Here is a 17,606-nt window from a genome sequence, read left to right on the forward strand (position 1 = left end):
ATTATTAACAGTCAAACAGCAGAAAGCACAGACGTCAGCGTGCATTATAAGATAACTAGTCACGTTGACATTTAACTCACTGAATAATCGAACTAGACTTCTTAAAGTAGCCATTAAGTGAGGTAAATCAGTGGCCCCTCATTACAGCTGTACTTATGTATGTCTTGTCTCCTCTGTCCAGATGACCAGATCCTGCAGTTTGGGAAGCTAGTAAGCACCTCCAACACCTATGAACCAGTCCCCCCTGGAAATCCCAGGAAGCCTGTAACTGTGACAACAGACCAGCCTCTTCTTTGGAGCATGGGCATACGCAAGAATGGGGAATGACAGAAGAAATCCCTTTTTGATCAGAACATGTAACTCCTTTTCTAAAGTCATCACTAGTGTTTTTTTAATTCACACGGCATGAAGGAAATAAGGAAAAAGCTGAAAGCGCTATTTCAGGTGGCCCAAAAGCAAAAGTTATTTTTAGTTTTTCCTAGTGTGCAGAGTTGTATTCAAAATGAATATATGCGGTTGATATTCAAGCCTTATTCTAGACAAATATCTGGTTCACAAAAATATTTAGGTATGGACTAACATGACAGCACATTGCAAAGAATTTACTGTCACCACATGTGAATGTGTTAAGGTATCTGCTGTATATCATCATGTAAATATCATCTTCTACAGTATGTGCCTTTGACATATTTCCCATATTAACATCTCACATACTATATAAAGTATTTGTGCCTTTTGAGAGTTTAATGCTGTACTTCTGAAATCATGAGTGTTGTCGTGATAGGAAGGCTATGTGAATAGACAGGACAAATCAGTCTCCGGCTTTCCATTGGTTTTATTTACACATTGAAATACAAATGCACAGAATGTAAAAATGCCATCCCTTCAGTCCCCAATCACACCATCCCAAAAACGCTTTGCACCATGTCTCCTGAGCCCAGGTATTGAAGTTTGTTTTTGCTTGATGAGGATTTAACCGCCCCTAGAGGGAAGAAGAAAAAAAAAAGTGTTAGTGATCACAAATCGAAGAAGGTACATGAACTATAATGTTTGATTAATATTCAGTTTGACGGACCAAGCTAAATCAATCAATTACTGCTTAAGATCATTCCACAAAATACAAAACCACTCCTAAAGAACTTTGATATGTATATTCGGACTAGTATGATAACAGCCTTAATGAATAAATACTATTTAAATGTTGTATCCTACTGCGCATACAAATAAAATCAAGAATAGTACCAGTGTGGCTGCTCGCCTCCCATCTTTTGTGTAATGATAAAACTTGACTGTGCAATTAAATGTTCATTACTGTATCATTGTTGCCATTAATGCCCATTAAGTACTGTGAAAGTAGTATTTGATTTTAAAGATAAGTGCTCATGTTAAAAAAAGAATATGATCTATTTAATTTCTGTGGTTTCTGGTCATTTATGCACTGAGGTTAACTATTACTACTAATTTAACCATCTCAGGATGTTTATTTACTCAAACAGGGAATTTGAATTATGAGAGTGAATAAGTGGTATTTAAAATAAAAGATTTTTTTATGACGACAATTACACAACAAAAGCTTCAGAAAGGATTATTAATACTTGACTGATTGTAAGACACGGAGTAAACTTGCCGATTTGACTTTTATTTTTGTAACCATAACTTTGCAGTGGGTGGATGGAGACAATCAAGCAGCCGATCAGATGCTTTGTCTGTACGAGGAGTCATCACTGGTATCAGTGAGACCAAGCAGGGACACAGACGATATCTAATCAATTAACTAATCATTCCTCCTTAATAATTTGTCATTAACATCAGACTGTATGACACAATAAATAAAGTTATGTGTTGGTGCCACTTACACGATGATGTTGTTGATGGGGATGTGAATGAGTTTGACGAAGAAACCAATGAAACCCATGATGGCAAACCCAATCGCTGTGGCCATGGCAATCTTCTGGAACTCTGAACAGACAAAAAAGAAAAAAGGTCAATACGAATCAAATAATAATCAAAGATCATTTCTCATATCTTTCCATATGTTAGAAGAGCAGCTCGGGTTTGATATTGGGCAGATGGACTGCTGCTAGGAAAATTATATAAAAAAAAAAGTATGCAGTTACCTTTCCTGTCGGGTTTTGTGCATCTCTTTACGAGCCTTATGGAGTCTTTGACAAATTGCCGGCTGGGCTCCACAAACTGCATTACCTGGTCCATGTTTATTTGATCTGTGGAAAAAAAAAACTCTGTTAAAGCTTCAGACTGCCATCAGTGCTGACGTTGACTTGTTTTTAATTACACCCCCCCACACACACACACACACACACAATGTTTTTAAACACGTAATACACCGCACATATTGTCTTTTTTCCATGAAATATTAACACATATACTAAAAAACATGCGTCCTAATCAGGGGAAATCATGTTTTGAAGTCAGCTACCGTCGGAAAAAGCTACGAGGTCGACGTGATGTTAGGTCAAGCAGGAAATGCGATAAATAACAACAAATGCAAGTCCAAAATAAGACAAACACCACATAATGAGTCGTGTACATTAAATAAATACAGTGATATTTAGTAGAATGAGGCTTAACTCACCGGGTTGTGTCGTGTTAGGTGAGCAGACAGGCAGAGGACTGAGGGCCACGTCGCGTTCACGCAGACTGCTAGAGAAGAGCTGACGTAGACTTTAGACGCGCATGCGTATGAGCGTCTTTCTCTTTTTTCTTTGAGCTCCTGTTATTGTCAACACCGCTCCCTACAGACGGGGAGGATTTAATACAAACACAGACTCAGCAGGGTCAAACACAAGCTATTTTACTCACGTTCTCAATGAAATCCGGATTTATTTGAACTCTTTTTGGCTAGGCTGTAAAATAGGAAATCAATCGAAGCCTGAATTATTATTGTTAGTATTATTATTATTACTGTTTGCCTCCTCTTTTCAAGGATTCAAGGAGTTTTATTTGTCATTACAACACATGTAAACATGGGATGAAACGAAATTGGTTTCCCCTGGTCCTGGAGCAGCCCAATATCCAAATATAAAATAAGATTTTTCCATTTATCCCATATAATTATAGTTCTGCTGAATGTAAACAGCCTTATCATATTTACCATGTTTTTGATTAGATTAGATTAGATTAGATTAGATTAGATTAGATTAGATTAGATTAGATATACTTTAGTCATCCCACCACAGGGAAATTTACTTACAGCAGCAAGAAAAGTGTAGCATACACTACAGAATTAGAAAAAAGGTAGAAAAAGCAAAAACGAAACAAAAAAAAAAACACCACAATAAACAGACAGAAATTAAACAGACAGAAATATCTATAACCTACACAATAAACACGAAAAACAATCAACCTTCAAAAAGCTTGTGTGTGTGTGATCTTTACAATTGAATGATCAAATAATACTTGAAATAATTTAGTCATATGGCATTATGTTTCCTCTTTATGTTCTCAGATACATAATATACTGTATATGTATCTTGTTTTGTACCTGTTTGCACCTTACGTGCAGTCTGAATGTTTGCTTCACTTCCACAGAACGTTGCATCATTTATTCCTTTGTTTTTGCACCAGGGTCCAGGAGAAACACAGTCCTTTGTACTTTCGAGGAACGGCGGTACTGGACTCCTCATAGCCACTCCTCTCTCACATGCCACATTCCTTTAGTCTTAAATATTCCCTCATGTGATTTAGATTACGATCCAGTTTCTAAATAGAATCTTGCCATTTTCTACTTGTATTTCTCATTGAACTTATTCTTCGGTTTGACAAGCACCACACTTGGCGTAATACTCATATTTAGCAAAAGAGAAGTACATGTGCTGCAGTCCACTCTATTTTGTATGTTGTTTTTTCATCTATTATTAGGTCCTTAATCAATTAGCTAAATCATGACTAATACTAAACAATAATACAGTATGCTATAGGCAGCATGATTTAGTTTTTTATTTGTCACTTTAATGAAATCCAGTCATGTTTGACTAGTACTGGTTAAGACTTTAAGACCCTCATTTCTCTCAATATTAATACACTGAGCGTAATCTCCTTTGACTCTCAGAGGCAAAATTCTTCCAAGTGTCACATGTTACTGCATCTGAACAGGTCAACCCAACATACATGTTGTTGACATTAAGTAAATGCACTTTTAAGTCACAAACAAGCAGAACTTTACAACATGTTTGTCAAGATAACAGATTTTTACATTGTCTCACATTAACACACTCCCACTTTCAGAGGCTTTGCTGAAGGAACCTTAAGATTACAATCTGAATGTAAAAATATTATGGTTGATAACCATAGAATCTCAGTGCAGACACATCCTCCCGCAGGCACCAGGAGCGTATCTGAAACTGCATATTGCATAATACAAGGCCGTTCAATAAAACAGTTCAATGAAAAAATATATACAGTAATGATTTTAGACCAATGTCTCATGGTTTACTAATCAATACATGCACATTCTGATACTTGTGTGTGCTACAAAGGCAGAACAGGACCTACTTCACATTAACATCACCTAAGTGCTTTAATTATCAACCACAATACTGTATGTGTGCTCTGATGTACAGTATTTCATTTAAATGTTGCTATGAAATGGGTTTTTGGAGGCTGTTTAGAGTAAAATTGTTCACATCAATGCTGCAGACTATCATACTGCCACACTAGAACTTGCAAGAGAGACTTTCAAACACCAGATCATTTCTATCCAAAGCAAGATTATGCAAGTTAACATTTTTATAAGCTCAAATCTTCACAAGCGCACAAGATAACATCTGCATTTAAAATACAAAACTGATAAACAAAGAATGTCCACATCAGTTCTCACAGTAAAAAGTCAGTTCAAGTATCAGTTAAAAATAGTTTGTCTGTGAATGCTAACAAACCGTTTGAAATGCGGGTAAATAATTTGTATTGGATTTCTATATTGTCTAACACAAACTAGCTCCTGATCATCATGATCCAGTGTCTTTTGGACTGTACTGTACTTGAAGTAATAAAATACATCTTTACCGCAACATTAATGCCCCTATAAAAGTATGTCCTTCAGTGCACATTTAATTTGCCACTATTCACTGCCAGGTGATGCCAAGCATGCTGCAGCTGATCTCCCACAGTTTTTGTGCCAAGTCATCATCAGAGGCAGCCCTTGAGCACCTTGCAGGAGCACAGTCACTGTGTGGACAGAAAATAGCCATTACAATCTGTTGTCTGTTTGTGAGGATGTTTCATTAGAATAAAAATAATTACGTACAGTATACCCTTTAGTTAGTCAGCAGTTAGTAATACTGAGCAGCATTAAGCTGGCATTATAACCAGTCTTAGGATGGCTGAAATACTGTGTGTACCTGAAGTAATTTCCACTTTGGCTGTCCAGGTGTGGCTCCACAGCACAATAGATGGTGGTCTGCGCCCCCTCCACTGTTGTCTTGGTGAAAATCCTGAAGATCTTCACTGCCACTTGGATACACTGGTGCTGGTGCCTCCACAAGTCAGACTGCACCACCCCCGGGTGCAGGGAGAACACGCTCACCCCTGTACCTGTCACACATACACAGTCACCTACGCAGTCACCTACACAGTCACCTATGCAGTCACCTACACACATGCTGTATATTTATGTTAACACATGCAAGTAAGACCATTCTACTAATGTATGCATTTGTTATGATTTGCATAGAATTAACATAACAAGTTCTGTGCAAAACATGCTTCCTTTTCAAACAGCAGCTGTATGAGTGACTGAGTGAAATGTAAATTAAAATAAAATAACCATATTAGACAAAGTATCGGCATGTTATTTTAATTTTGTTCTTTACTTTTAACGTCTTATCTTGTGTTTGTTTCTGAGTTAAAATTCTAAATAACTGAGTTTTAATAGCTCTACTCCAGATCTAGAGAATCAACCATTAGACTGGTTGCCATGTTAAAGTAATTTATTTCAGTTCCTGGCCATTAAGCAAAAGAACAAAAAGACAATGGAATGAGACGAGAAAATGGCTCAATTCCAGTGAAAATCTAATTCATAAGTCATTGTTCCGCAGAGGGAGAAAAAAACAAATTTAATTACACTTATGTAAGCTATCCAGTGTGCAAGTAATACTAAGTATAGACTTATGTCAGTCTGTTCTTATGTGAAACTGAATACTGTGCTGCTTTTCTGATTCACTGTTCTTAACAAGAGCCATTAAGGCTCTCTACATCTAGTATAAAAAAACATCAATCAAATCAGACCTTAAGTTAAGTTAAGTTATGAAGTTATTTTTTTTTTGGTTTCCTTTTCTTCCATACACGTATGCTTGTGAATACATTCCTTGACCATGTCACCTCACCTTGTAACCTTTTGGCAAGTGAACGTGCAAAGAGGACATTAGCCAGCTTGCTTTGTCCATAGGCCTTCATGGTATCATAACTCCTCTCGCTGTTGATGTCATCCAGTTGAAGCCCGGTCCAAGTGTGGGCCACTGATGCCACAACGACAATGCGGGCGGGAGTTGAACGCTTGATGAGGTCCAACAGCAAGTAAGTCAACAGGAAGTGACCTGAGTAAAGTTATGAGAAAAACACTTGGGCTACTGCATCATACTACCAAAAGCAATCCCACCAAATATAAACTACACTACACTTTATGATCACTTCATGATTTTATGCCATGAAGAGGAGAAGCCCCTTACGAAGACATATTTTGGTACATCTATTGAAATAAGAAAAGAAAAAAAAGATACTGTAATTTTATCAACTTGTCATTCTGTCAAAGCTAAAAACATTTGAGGATTTGTACAAACAACTCATTAAACACGCCACCACGTTGTAGAACTGCACTCTGTGAGACACGTTATCCAGATTCCTAATAAGTTATAGTAAGTTTTTGATGTATAAAAATAATTCTGTCTCTGCATCACTGCTCTTGGCTTGTATTGTGGCTTTGCAGTGCTGTTTGTAGAGCTCCGATGTGTGTGTCCTTTTTTCACACATCTTTTAAATGTATGCAAATTTCTCTGTCTATCTCTGTCTCCTGTTTCTTCCTCTGTGGTGATGTGTGTGTCTCTCTGGAAGTCTTTCTTTCAATGGCTCTCTTTACAATTTTAGTGGCATACGTCATAATGTAGGTCTTTAGTTTGTGGTGTACTTAAATCCACGTGATGCTGGAGTCACATGTGGCTGATTGATTCATAATCAATGCGCATTATCTTTTACTGTGTTGTTGATAATGAGGTCATAACCCTCTCTTTCATACATAAACATCAGAGCATGAAGATGGCAGCCCAATTAAATTTAATTCCAGCTTATGGACCAAACTTGGCTACCTTGACATAAAAGAACATATCATTCTTATCTTAAGTGATGCTCTGCAGCCTTGCTTTTGGCCATTTGGCCTGTGTTAGTCATTCATTCAGACTCATTATGAACTGCATGCACGAAAATCCCCGTGTGTTATGAGCCAGAATATTTAGGTAACACCAGGAGACTTTCTGTGATCAACAACTTACTGAACCTGTAACATTATTCCTGCTGATGTGGAACATCAGTACAACAGTGTCAGTGGTACACAGACAATCCTGAAACAAACTGAAACACTATATTATAAACACTATAATATTTGCAAAGATTGATTTCTGGTGGGACTTCCCTGAATGTTCACAGGAACTCTGTGACACTTAAAGATGTCGATTGAGTATTTTTGGCATTCTATTGTTCTCTATTTCCTGTTTTACTGACGACCTAACCATCGTTATTTAAAATACATATGTACAGAAAGGATGTTTGTGAAAGTACAGGTATATATTCTTCTATGTGTGTGTGTGTGTGTGTGTGTGTGCATATGTGTGTGGGCACCCAAGTGTGAGCACAATGTGTTCCTCTCTCTGTCAGCCTGTGACAAAAATACCACTGAAGATTATTTGGAAGGAAGCCACGAACCAACACAAGGGCAGCTTGAAGAAAACACCAGCTCTGGTTCTTTTTTTCTGACCATGTTGGTCAGCTTGTTAATACCACCTAATATGGCAAAACAATATTTGACCTGCTTTAATGGGAAAATATATCACTACATAATCATATTATTATTAAATCACTCAAAAAGATGCCAACTGTTACATCAATTACTAAGACTGAGCAGTCACGTCTCTTTTATTTATTGTGCCGATAAACATCACAGCCAACTAAACCACTTTACTGCATTTTATGACCGCTTGACAGATTTGCAACAAAGGACATGAAGAAGACATCTCAAATACATGTAAAGACTACAACTTCCAGTATGACTTACCCAAATGATTGACCCCTAACTGCATTTCGAACCCGTCAGCAGTCTTGGAGTAAGGACACATCATGATGCCTGCATTGTTTATCAGGATATTCACTTGCTTCTCCTCTGAAATAAACACAGCAAAACATAAGGAAGAGTTAGTGCCACAGTGATCACAGACATGGAGCCAAGGGTCAAACCATCAATTGTGTTGTGTTGTGTCTGAGGAGTGTAATGAAACAAACTATGTGTGCAATAAGTTAAAAGATATATAATGGTTAGGTAGCTACCTTTGTTAATGAGTTCAGCAAATGCTCTGATGGACTTTGTGTCAGACAGATCCAGTTTCCTGATGACCACATTCTCATTTCCTGTGTCTTCCAAAATCTCCGTCCGTGCCTCCTCTGCCCGTTCCAAATCCCTGCACGCCATAACAATCCGTGCTCCTGAAAAAAAACAAGGTCACAAAAGGTGACAAAGGTCATAATAAAGTCATGATCTCCCCATTCCACAATTTCCTCTCAGACACACAGCTCAGCTGAAACTTTAAACTGCCTCTAAGTTTGTTTATGTGTGCTTGCTAGGATACATGCCAGCTCCTTCATGCCCCTGTGTAAGTATGAGAAAGTATATAAAAAGAATAATACAGTGATGGATGGATGGGAACATAGAGTATTTCACTACTTCTTGTTTAATTTAGGGCTTTATATTTGTGCTGCGAGTAAATTGTATACACGTCAGAAGAATTCACAGAACAAAGAACATAAACAGCTATTATACTGTGTTGAATACGAACCTGTCAGTGATATATTAGGGCAAATGTACACACAGAAGGTTTCAATCCTTGAAAGTTTCCAAACTCCAAAAGCTTTTCTCATTTGCAGGCATAGAAAGCTACCTACATCAATTAAGGAGGAAGTACTGAAATGTCTCAGTGTGCTTCTGATCCTTTTCTAACGTTCTCTAAACCCTCATTCAGAATCTCATTTAGCCAACTGCTCCGCTCACATGAACACAAGAGCCTCTCAACTGTGTCATTCTCATTCGCCTCTGACGCAAATTACGATGCATTCTCCCTAATGAGCCCGGAAAAGGGGCTTTGAGGCCACGCACACACACACACACAGTCTCTCACAGACAGACACACACACAAAAAAACATGCATGCAGACAGACAACTACCCCCCCCTACACCACACACCCACACAAACACACACATACAAATAGCTGCTGTGCCCAGCAATTACGGAAGAGGAGAGCCATTAATCAGTTGGAGCGTAGCGTCTGCAAACCATCACATTTGTTTCTGCTGTCCCGATGTGAGAAAGCCCGATTGTTCACTTGTGTACCAAGTTCACTCAATTAAATAAAAGAGTAAACAACCAGAAGAAATCGAAGGTTACATTGAGTCAAGTTAAAGATCATCCATCAGATCATTACACAGTGTTATGCATGCAACAATAATGTCAGTATGCAAGTAAGGGCCAAATGCAAATAATGACTTGAGTGATTACATTCTTTATATTTAGACTCAATGGCATGCAATTATGACTCCATCGGCACTCCCTCATTTCATTTGTCAAAGATTATGGTCTGAACATGGATGAGTAAAAAAGTAAAAAAGTGAAAAGAACATTATAACAAAATGTTTAAAAAAACGATACAAAAAGATACAGTCTGGTTTTCCTGATGCCGCAAGGAACCACCTTCTGTCATGAATCCTTCCAAATCTAATCATGTCATCATCACATTATTACATATCATTTACTGAGTAGGAATACAGTCATTTGTGGATTCTTTAGAAGCAAGGAGCACTATAATGTTATGTTCCTCTGGCACTGGTCATTCTTTTTGTCCTGTCTTTCTTCGCTTTTTATTTCTCATATTGTTCTGTATTCAGATTTTTTCTACAAAAGAAAAACATGTTGACATTCTGTACAAAATAAGAGTCCTGGTTGCTCTTTTTAACAAGAATGTCAAAAATGCGCTTTTTCAATAAGCAGAGGTAGATGGACAAATGAAGAAACTGAATTACGCATGCAGTTTTAATATTATTCACTCGACATGTGCTTGTTTGAGTGTTTGAGTGCACTGCTGGGTACACCCTCCCATCTCTCTTTGTTGCCTGTCTGGCCCGGGAGGGGAGAGCAGACCCTCACAATGCTCCCTCTGTCCCCTTGATGCCTCGTCTGTCTTTCATCACTGTCATTTGTTTTTCACTTGGATTGGTTAAAATGTTAAACAAGATGTTCAGTTTGGTTAACATAGCCTCAAAATCTCTTATCTGTTGTGGTCCTGAAATATGTCAAAGCTATAAAATGAGGTTGGAAAAAAATCCAGTTTGATATTCTCAACAAAAGCACACTGAATAAGCAAACAAGTAGGATTAAACCTGATTCTATGGTGGGGGTCTGAGGACTGAGGCCACACTTAAAGATCAGGTTTTATAGCTCTAAACCACCAAGGCATTAGACGGCTTAACTCCAGGGGAAACGGTGGAATGTGTAGAATTTCAAAGTTAGTAAAAAATGAAAGGAAAAAGGGAAAACATAGGGCAGGGACACATCAACTGAGCCAGAAATAGATATAAAATCAAGTGGAGACACGCAGCTGGACAGACAAGCCTGAGCAGTACCTCTTCTTGCCAGGTCCCTGGCTGTTTCTTTGCCAATACCAGTGTTGGCTCCGGTGATGATGACTGTTTTCCCATCTAACCTCTCCTCAGATGACCAGCGGTTACAGCACACACTCCTGAACAGCGCACACAAGTAAAGCATGCATAAAGGAAAAACCTGTGAATACTTTCCTGAATACTTCACTTTCCCTTCATACGTTTCCAGTTAGTCAGAAATGTGATCCTTTATTAAATTTACCACAGAAGAAGTGAAGATATTTGGAAAAATTAAACATGATGCATAACAATTTAACAAAAAAGATTTATGCATTTCTGTTACACTTATGCACATGTATTTACTATATTCAAAAAATATACTGTCTGTATTTATATCCCCTCATTATGACATGAAAAAAAACAAAAACAATCTTCAGTTCAAACGTGACACATCTTTACACCGGTCTAATTTACTTCCAAATATATTGGCACGGTGTGTAATATCCCTAACAGTCCTCGTTATTAATAGAGCCAAACACATAACTAACATTTGCCGGTTTTAACCGTCTGTGTGTATGCTGTTTCTTACCTGCAGTACATTCTTCCTCAAGAAGAAACAAAATCTTCACCTCAGGCACCAGCGAGCGACTTTAAACAAGAATTCACCTCGTCTGGTCCTCCCAGCACTTCATCAATGGACTGCGTGCTTGTCATCTTCTCCATCCCACCAGCGTTTTGTCATCGTAATGTCAACGGCTGAGCCAATCAGGAGCGAGCTGACGCATAATTGATTCACAAGTTCAACAGGGCTGGAGAACAGGCGGCTCTCCTGCTGCCAGAGACACCCACAGAAAGAGATGCTTATAGAGCGAGCTGCAAGGACCGATTAGAATGACTAACATCAGTAATGGTTAATTATGCTGTAATATAACCACCATGCTTTCGTCGTGATAATATTGCAACACTAGTCCCCCGTGTTTGAAAAAAAAAATAACTGCTGCAAAAATCTCCTCTGAGATGGCTTTTTGGTTGATAAAAATAATAAAGTGTCTTCTATGGTGTTAACCCTAACCCTGTCTAAGCTCCTTGTATGTGTGTGTCTATATTATAGAGGTGCAGTAGTTATACCTACATAATAAAACTATTTAATCTTATCCAGGGTTTGTAACTGTTTTATCATGAATACATCAAGACTTCCTAAATGCTGGTGCACATGCAGCCAGTTTTTGCCTCTGAGTAGGCACTGTATTGTAACATTGCTTTCTAACCACTTGATGTCCTCCAAAGTCAGATTTTTAGCAGGTTTACAATACCAAATCTTAGTTAAATCAGACATAGACATAATCTTATAATCTAAATATTGAATAACTCATAACTCCGCTGTTTATGCAAGCTTGTTTGTTCTTTAAACCAAAAATAAAAAAATAAAACACATAAGAACAATCAGAAGTTTGAAATATCAGTGTTGCTTTTAATACCTGTTGCTATTATTTTCGTGTCAACGTTCATTTACCTTGTGTTTTACAGACAGAACTCTATTACAATATATAGATAATATGTGTATCCTATTTACCTATGTAGGCATATACATTTTGTCCGTCACATGCTTTACATTTTCAGCTTCCATTAAACCAAAGCATCAGCATAATATTTGTAGTGCTCGTGAATATTGTTTCATAGCATGTAGGAGAGCCAATCTAAGTCTGCAAGATTATCTCCAGCGGATGTCTAGCAGGCGGCAGCTCACAGCCCACAGCTTTAAGGCAGTGCCATCATCCTGACCTGCCCTGGAGGCCTCTGCTCTGGCACAGTCCCTGTAAAGAACAGCAAGAAAAGGAAAGAAAGAGGAATTACGTCTTTTGCATATGCAACATTGAAGTTGTCTTAAGTTTTAAAATGGCTTCATAAACACTGCTTTTATTTAACCAACCTGTATTGCTGTATTGTAAGGTACGTAATTAAGAACAGGAATTTGGATCTTCTACTGTATATGGATTTGACCTTAACAGTCTATCTCATGAAAAAAGTACATTGTCAATTTGATCTGTGGCCTATTGGAGATTGTTTTTGACATATCTTTATGACTAGGAGCAGGTGATGTTTGGTGTTATATTAGATGATGTACATCACCCACAAAACCTAAATATGTTTAAAAAATGTACAGTTTTTTCTGTCAACACTCAAAGAAACACTGACACCAGGTTGTTCATATGTGGCTTGGTTTATGGTGAGAATTACTGCTACTACGATCGTATTTCAAACTAACTTGTAGTATCCTCCCGTGAGCAGCTGGTTCTCAGGAGTGACGGTGCAGTAGATGGTGGTGTAGGCTCCCTCTGCTGGAGTCCTGGCCAGAAAATTAAAGGTCTTGAGTACATCCAAAAGAGGGCGCCTAAAGTGCCTTGTTAATTCAGTGTCCACCACGCCAGGATCCACAGAGTAAGTTGTCACACCTAGAACTGAGGGCAAAGGGATGAGATTAGATACAGCTCTATCTCTCAAATGGGTTTATATGGATGCCAACTTCTCAAAATATGTTGGTTTTCTATCTCATAATTTTGTTTTGTTAAACCTGAAATGTAGAAAACCCCTGATAGCAACACATTGCTTGTCAAAAAACTTTTAATTACCGCAGGGAAGTAAAATAATGTAGACATGAGATTACTTTCAGAATCCGTGGCACAGTCATCCCTAAGTTTTACATATGCACACAGTTCCTGCATAGATTGGTAATACCTTTATACAAAAGGCCTTACTCTTAATTATCTCTATATAACTTATTACATTGATAGTTAGAATGGAAAACAAGCTGTGATCAGTGGAGCAATCATTCTTCAACTGTGTTTTCTACAAACATGTTTCTCCTTGCTCAGTTTTTGCCCAGAGCAGTTGTGGTTGAGGCATATGACTCTCACACTGGCAAGAGATGCAAATTGATTTTTTACGCACAGAGAAAGAGACAAAGAGGCACAGAAAGAGACATAAAGACAAACATACATGACGCACAATTTATGTCACAAACACACACCCTTACCCTCAGTCCTTTTGGCCAGCTCTCTGGTAAACAGAACATTAGCCAGCTTGCTCTGTGCGTAGGCCCTGACTGGGTGGTAGTCTTTTTCACCGCTCAGGTCATCAAACTGAATCTTGCCCATCGTGTGAGCTACCGACGACACATTGATGACCCGGGACGGGGCAGAGTGCTTCAACAAGTCCAGTAACAGAAATGTCAGGAAGAAATGACCTGAAGTGAGAGAGAGTGTGAGGAAGTAGAAGGAAAGATGAGGAGCATGAAGAGCGAGAGAAAATAAGATACAGAAGAGGGGAAAAAAGAAAATTGGGAAAGAAACAACTTTTAAATACACAAAGGCCGAAATCATCTGGTTGATATTATGTTTTGTTGGTGCGTGTTAATACAGGGCCCCATAAAAACAACAAGCAACAATAATCAATAAAAAGCCCACAGAATTCCTCATGACCCTCCTGCCATTAACTAACCACAGGGACAAGCTTCCCAAACTATATTTGCACAATATTTGAATTTCATACCCAAGTGATTGACTCCAAACTGCATCTCATATCCATCCACTGTAGTGCTGTATGGGCAAATAGCCACACCTGCATTATTGATCAGGTAGTGAAGAGCCTTCTCAGCTGGAAAACAAAATATATGTTACCTGCTTTGCAGTCTTCATGAAAAAGGTATACTGAATCCTAGGGTCTACTTGTGAGTATAAATGTGTGTGTGCCACCCACTGTTGTAGATATTTTCAGCAAACTGGCAGATCGATTTGGTGTCAGCCAGATCCAGTTGCCTGGCGACTACCTTGGCTGCCTTCACCTCCTTCATGATGTCACGAGCGGCCTGCTCTCCTTTTGCCATGTCTCTGCATGCCAAAATCACCCGTGCACCTACGGAGATTAGTTCCTCTCAGTGTGACTGTGTTTGCATGTACAATCACGTTGAAATTTGAACAAGGTAAGGTGTTGCTGAGCTTACTTTTAAACATCTATCTTTGTCTCAGTGTGTATATGTCAATATCGAAACACTATGGCAGATATTAGCTGTACTTTGAGTTCTCTTCTTTGGTTTCGTGTGTTTTTTAGCTGTATTTTATTGGTTCATATGCTCATGAGCATAATTTATTTCATTTAATTCAGCCGTTTAATACTTGAGCCACCTCATTATGTTTGTTTTTCTTGGAACTTTAGACAGTTTCCAGACAGGCATACTGAGTCACACAGCAAGAAGAATAGTACAAAGAGCTTATAAATCATAATGTGACTGTCTTTAACTCTGCTTGCTTGCCTCTGCTGGCCAGGTCTTTAGCTGTCTCTTTGCCTATTCCAGTATTGGCCCCGGTTACAATAGCTGTCTTCCCTTCTAGGCGCACATCTGAAGACCACATGGGGATAAACAGAGACCTGAAGAGTGAGGTATGGTATAAATAATTAGAGACAAATATTAATAGAGGACAGATAATAAACATATTGACACCAAACATGATGGTGAAACCCAACTTTTACTGTCAACAGAATAAAACAAGAAGCATGAAGGGAATAAATTATGTTCACGTGATATGTTTGTTTAACCTTACAGTAACAAAATTACAAGATGGGTGAGGTTAACCACCTAAGGTAAAACAGCAAATGCCAGGAACCACAGTTAAAAGTAACAAGCTTTGAACTGACTTCAAAACTTCACTTGACATTTTAATGTCTGTCTGAACTGAGCCGAAGCAACAATCTACATCTATCCATCTTACACCCAAATCGGTTGAAATTAAAGTAATCTGTGAATAGAAATTGGTATACTAAAAATTCCATAGCATCGAAAAAACAGCGTAAAATAGACAATTCTACTTTTATCTTCTTTTTTTCCCGGTGACGATATGTCACATCAGAGGTTACTTACCTGATTGCTTGCATTTCTGAAGTTTGTGAAGTTACAATACTAATATCCCTCCTTATTGTATCACTAATGTCTCACGACTCAGATTCAGAGATGTGAAAGAGAGGACAACAGAGAAATGATAGAGACAGAGTGAAGAATGACGTATTTGCCCATCAAATGATTTCTAGTGCATTTGGAAACAAATATTAGATACAAATCCCCCCCTGTTTAAAGTCTGTCATTGTAACTAATCAGTTAAACAGCCAGGGTTCCAGGCACCGATAAACCCAAGTAACAGAGAACCATTTGTGTAAATTGACCCTGACTATTGACTCAAAAGACTCTAGCTTAAACAACAACTTGTTGGAAATCATGTAACTATCTTTTATTTTTCTCCTCTTTGTAGTCAGCACCAAAATTACTATTGCAAGTATCACTGGTGTCAAGTGAAACATGATACCTAGAGAAAAATGCTCCATACCATACCATTAACTAGAAAATTTGAGTGTGCATGACTCTGGCCCTGTCGCCCCCATACAGCTATTTAATAGCTGTCAGTGTGTGTGTGTGTGCTTGTGTGTTCTTGTGTCTGTTAAGAAGAGAGTTTTACAAAGTATTTTATTTTGAAGGGACTCTTATTTTGAAAGCCTTTTGTCTTTTCTCTGTGTGTGTTGTGTTAGGATAAAATGGGCAACATTTAAACTGTATTATTGACAGTCATTGTTATTATACAGATAGTTCAATAAAGTTAATCACAGTCAGGCTTGGGAGGGGCAAGCTTTGGTTGCCAAGCAACCAGGGAGCCCACCAATCAGAGTAGAGCAGTCAACAGCAGCGACTCCTGTGACATTTGACACCACTGAGAGAGAGAGAAAAACCCCTCAAACAACAAGGCTTTTTGGCCAAACCGTAGTTCCAATCATTAAATCGTCTTCACTGTGAGCATCCTGAGCTCTTCCTGAACGTCTACATATATATTTTATGTGATTAAAGTTAAGACATGGGAATTTTAGAGCGATGGAAAGATACCTCTGCTTTCCTCCAGAAATGTCTTCTCTTTTTAACATAGGAGTAGATGGGGCCATGGGTCAGTGTTGCTGGCGCATCAATTAATTTCCTGCCAAAACTATATGTCTGACAGCTGTAGCAGTGTTACAACTGTGACCCCCTCAAATTTCCCTACGTTTCTATGTTTAAATAATTTCTATAGAGTGAATTTTTGGACTTTGTGGAGCAGTTCACAAATTAATTTTTCAACAGGTTTTCGTTTCCCTCTCCACTCTAGCGATGATGTCACCAACTGTAGCTCGCGAACATTCTGCCATACACACCCATTCATTTTTTGGCGATTTTTAGGCAAACTGGCAAAATGCTTAGAAACGTTTTTATACCTTTGTTTGTGTATGTGCAACAAAAACTGCGGGAGGAGTAGCGTGCCAAAAAAAGGGCGGAAAAATAATAATAAGTATAAAGTGTGTTCTTTCAGGCACACTCAATAATAAGCCCGAGGAATAGTACTGAGTGTGCTCTTTCAGGCACACTCAATAAGGCGTTTTTCTGGGAATAGTATATAGTGCGCCTTGCAAGACACACTCAGTTAAAAAGCTTTCTTTTAATGATCTAACATTAACCTTTAAGCAGCATTTTAAGGTCTGCCGGTCAAAGTGAAATTACTACTTGTGAGTATTATATATATATAATATAAATAATATATTTGTGAATGTGTCATTTGGTGGTTTCATTTAATCCATTTAAGCAATTCATCATTTGCAATCTCCTCATATGTCCTGCATGCAAAGTCGTTATCTGTGAAGCAATCTCCTCATATGTCCTGCATGCAAAGTC

General features: G+C 38.2%; 4 protein-coding genes across 7 annotated transcripts in view; 1 reads left to right on the forward strand and 3 right to left on the reverse strand.

Annotated features, from left to right (window-relative positions):
• tpk1 (thiamin pyrophosphokinase 1) overlaps window positions 1-987 on the forward strand; it is a 60,394-nt gene extending 59,407 nt beyond the window's left edge. For all 3 annotated transcript variants that reach the window (XM_010735449.3, XM_019254967.2, XM_027274312.1), the window contains exon 9: window positions 182-987. In XM_010735449.3, coding sequence (XP_010733751.2) covers window positions 182-327 — 146 coding nt within the window. In that variant the 3' untranslated portion in view covers window positions 328-987. The remainder of the gene's footprint in view (window positions 1-181) is intronic.
• sec61g (SEC61 translocon subunit gamma) lies at window positions 818-2,729 on the reverse strand. Its single transcript, XM_010735450.3, has 4 exons — window positions 2,594-2,729; window positions 2,118-2,222; window positions 1,857-1,959; window positions 818-982 (listed from the first exon to the last, which is right to left on the reverse strand). Exons 2-4 carry the CDS (start codon window positions 2,209-2,211, stop codon window positions 973-975), a joined length of 207 nt encoding a protein of 68 aa, XP_010733752.1. The 5' UTR covers window positions 2,212-2,222; window positions 2,594-2,729; the 3' UTR covers window positions 818-972.
• A 1,508-nt stretch (window positions 2,730-4,237) lies between these two features.
• Window positions 4,238-11,801, reverse strand: LOC104922588 (retinol dehydrogenase 12). 2 transcript variants are annotated; one of them, XM_019254966.2, is made up of 7 exons: window positions 11,457-11,801; window positions 10,892-11,007; window positions 8,548-8,703; window positions 8,279-8,383; window positions 6,342-6,551; window positions 5,358-5,544; window positions 4,238-5,184 (listed from the first exon to the last, which is right to left on the reverse strand). In XM_019254966.2, the coding sequence occupies exons 1-7, from the start codon at window positions 11,465-11,467 to the stop codon at window positions 5,082-5,084; spliced, it is 888 nt and encodes a 295-aa protein (XP_019110511.1). In that variant the 5' UTR covers window positions 11,468-11,801; the 3' UTR covers window positions 4,238-5,081. The 2 variants fall into 2 exon arrangements, with proteins under 2 accessions (XP_019110511.1, XP_010733753.1); XM_010735451.3 differs by having other exon boundaries at window positions 5,358-5,550; window positions 11,457-11,797.
• A 532-nt stretch (window positions 11,802-12,333) lies between these two features.
• On the reverse strand, window positions 12,334-15,917 carry si:dkey-73n8.3 (retinol dehydrogenase 12). The gene is made up of 7 exons (XM_010735453.3): window positions 15,783-15,917; window positions 15,177-15,292; window positions 14,624-14,779; window positions 14,417-14,521; window positions 13,902-14,111; window positions 13,134-13,326; window positions 12,334-12,681 (listed from the first exon to the last, which is right to left on the reverse strand). The coding sequence occupies exons 1-7, from the start codon at window positions 15,794-15,796 to the stop codon at window positions 12,579-12,581; spliced, it is 897 nt and encodes a 298-aa protein (XP_010733755.1). The 5' UTR covers window positions 15,797-15,917; the 3' UTR covers window positions 12,334-12,578.
• Between the last annotated feature and the right edge of the window lie 1,689 nt (window positions 15,918-17,606).

This window comes from Larimichthys crocea, chromosome XXIII, assembly GCF_000972845.2.
Source record: "Larimichthys crocea isolate SSNF chromosome XXIII, L_crocea_2.0, whole genome shotgun sequence".
Lineage (NCBI taxonomy): Eukaryota > Metazoa > Chordata > Actinopteri > Sciaenidae > Larimichthys > Larimichthys crocea.

What these genes read in the sequence shown, in the direction of transcription:
- LOC104922588 (XM_010735451.3), bottom strand. An exon ending in ACTTGCCAAAAGGTTACAAG is followed by an intron (nt 5,551 to 6,341) that starts GTGAGGTGACAT and finishes TATGTGTGACAG; the next exon opens with GTACAGGGGTGAGCGTGTTC. An exon ending in CAAAGTGGAAATTACTTCAG is followed by an intron (nt 5,185 to 5,357) that starts GTACACACAGTA and finishes CTGTCCACACAG; the next exon opens with TGACTGTGCTCCTGCAAGGT.
- si:dkey-73n8.3 (XM_010735453.3), bottom strand. An exon ending in GTTTGGAGTCAATCACTTGG is followed by an intron (nt 14,112 to 14,416) that starts GTATGAAATTCA and finishes CTCTCACTTCAG; the next exon opens with GTCATTTCTTCCTGACATTT. An exon ending in GCTGGCCAAAAGGACTGAGG is followed by an intron (nt 13,327 to 13,901) that starts GTAAGGGTGTGT and finishes CTTTGCCCTCAG; the next exon opens with TTCTAGGTGTGACAACTTAC.
- sec61g (XM_010735450.3), bottom strand. Translation starts at nt 2,211, where the DNA reads ATGGACCAGGTAATGCAGTTTGTGGAGCCCAGCCGGCAATTTGTCAAA. An exon ending in CACAAAACCCGACAGGAAAG is followed by an intron (nt 1,960 to 2,117) that starts GTAACTGCATAC and finishes TTGTCTGTTCAG; the next exon opens with AGTTCCAGAAGATTGCCATG.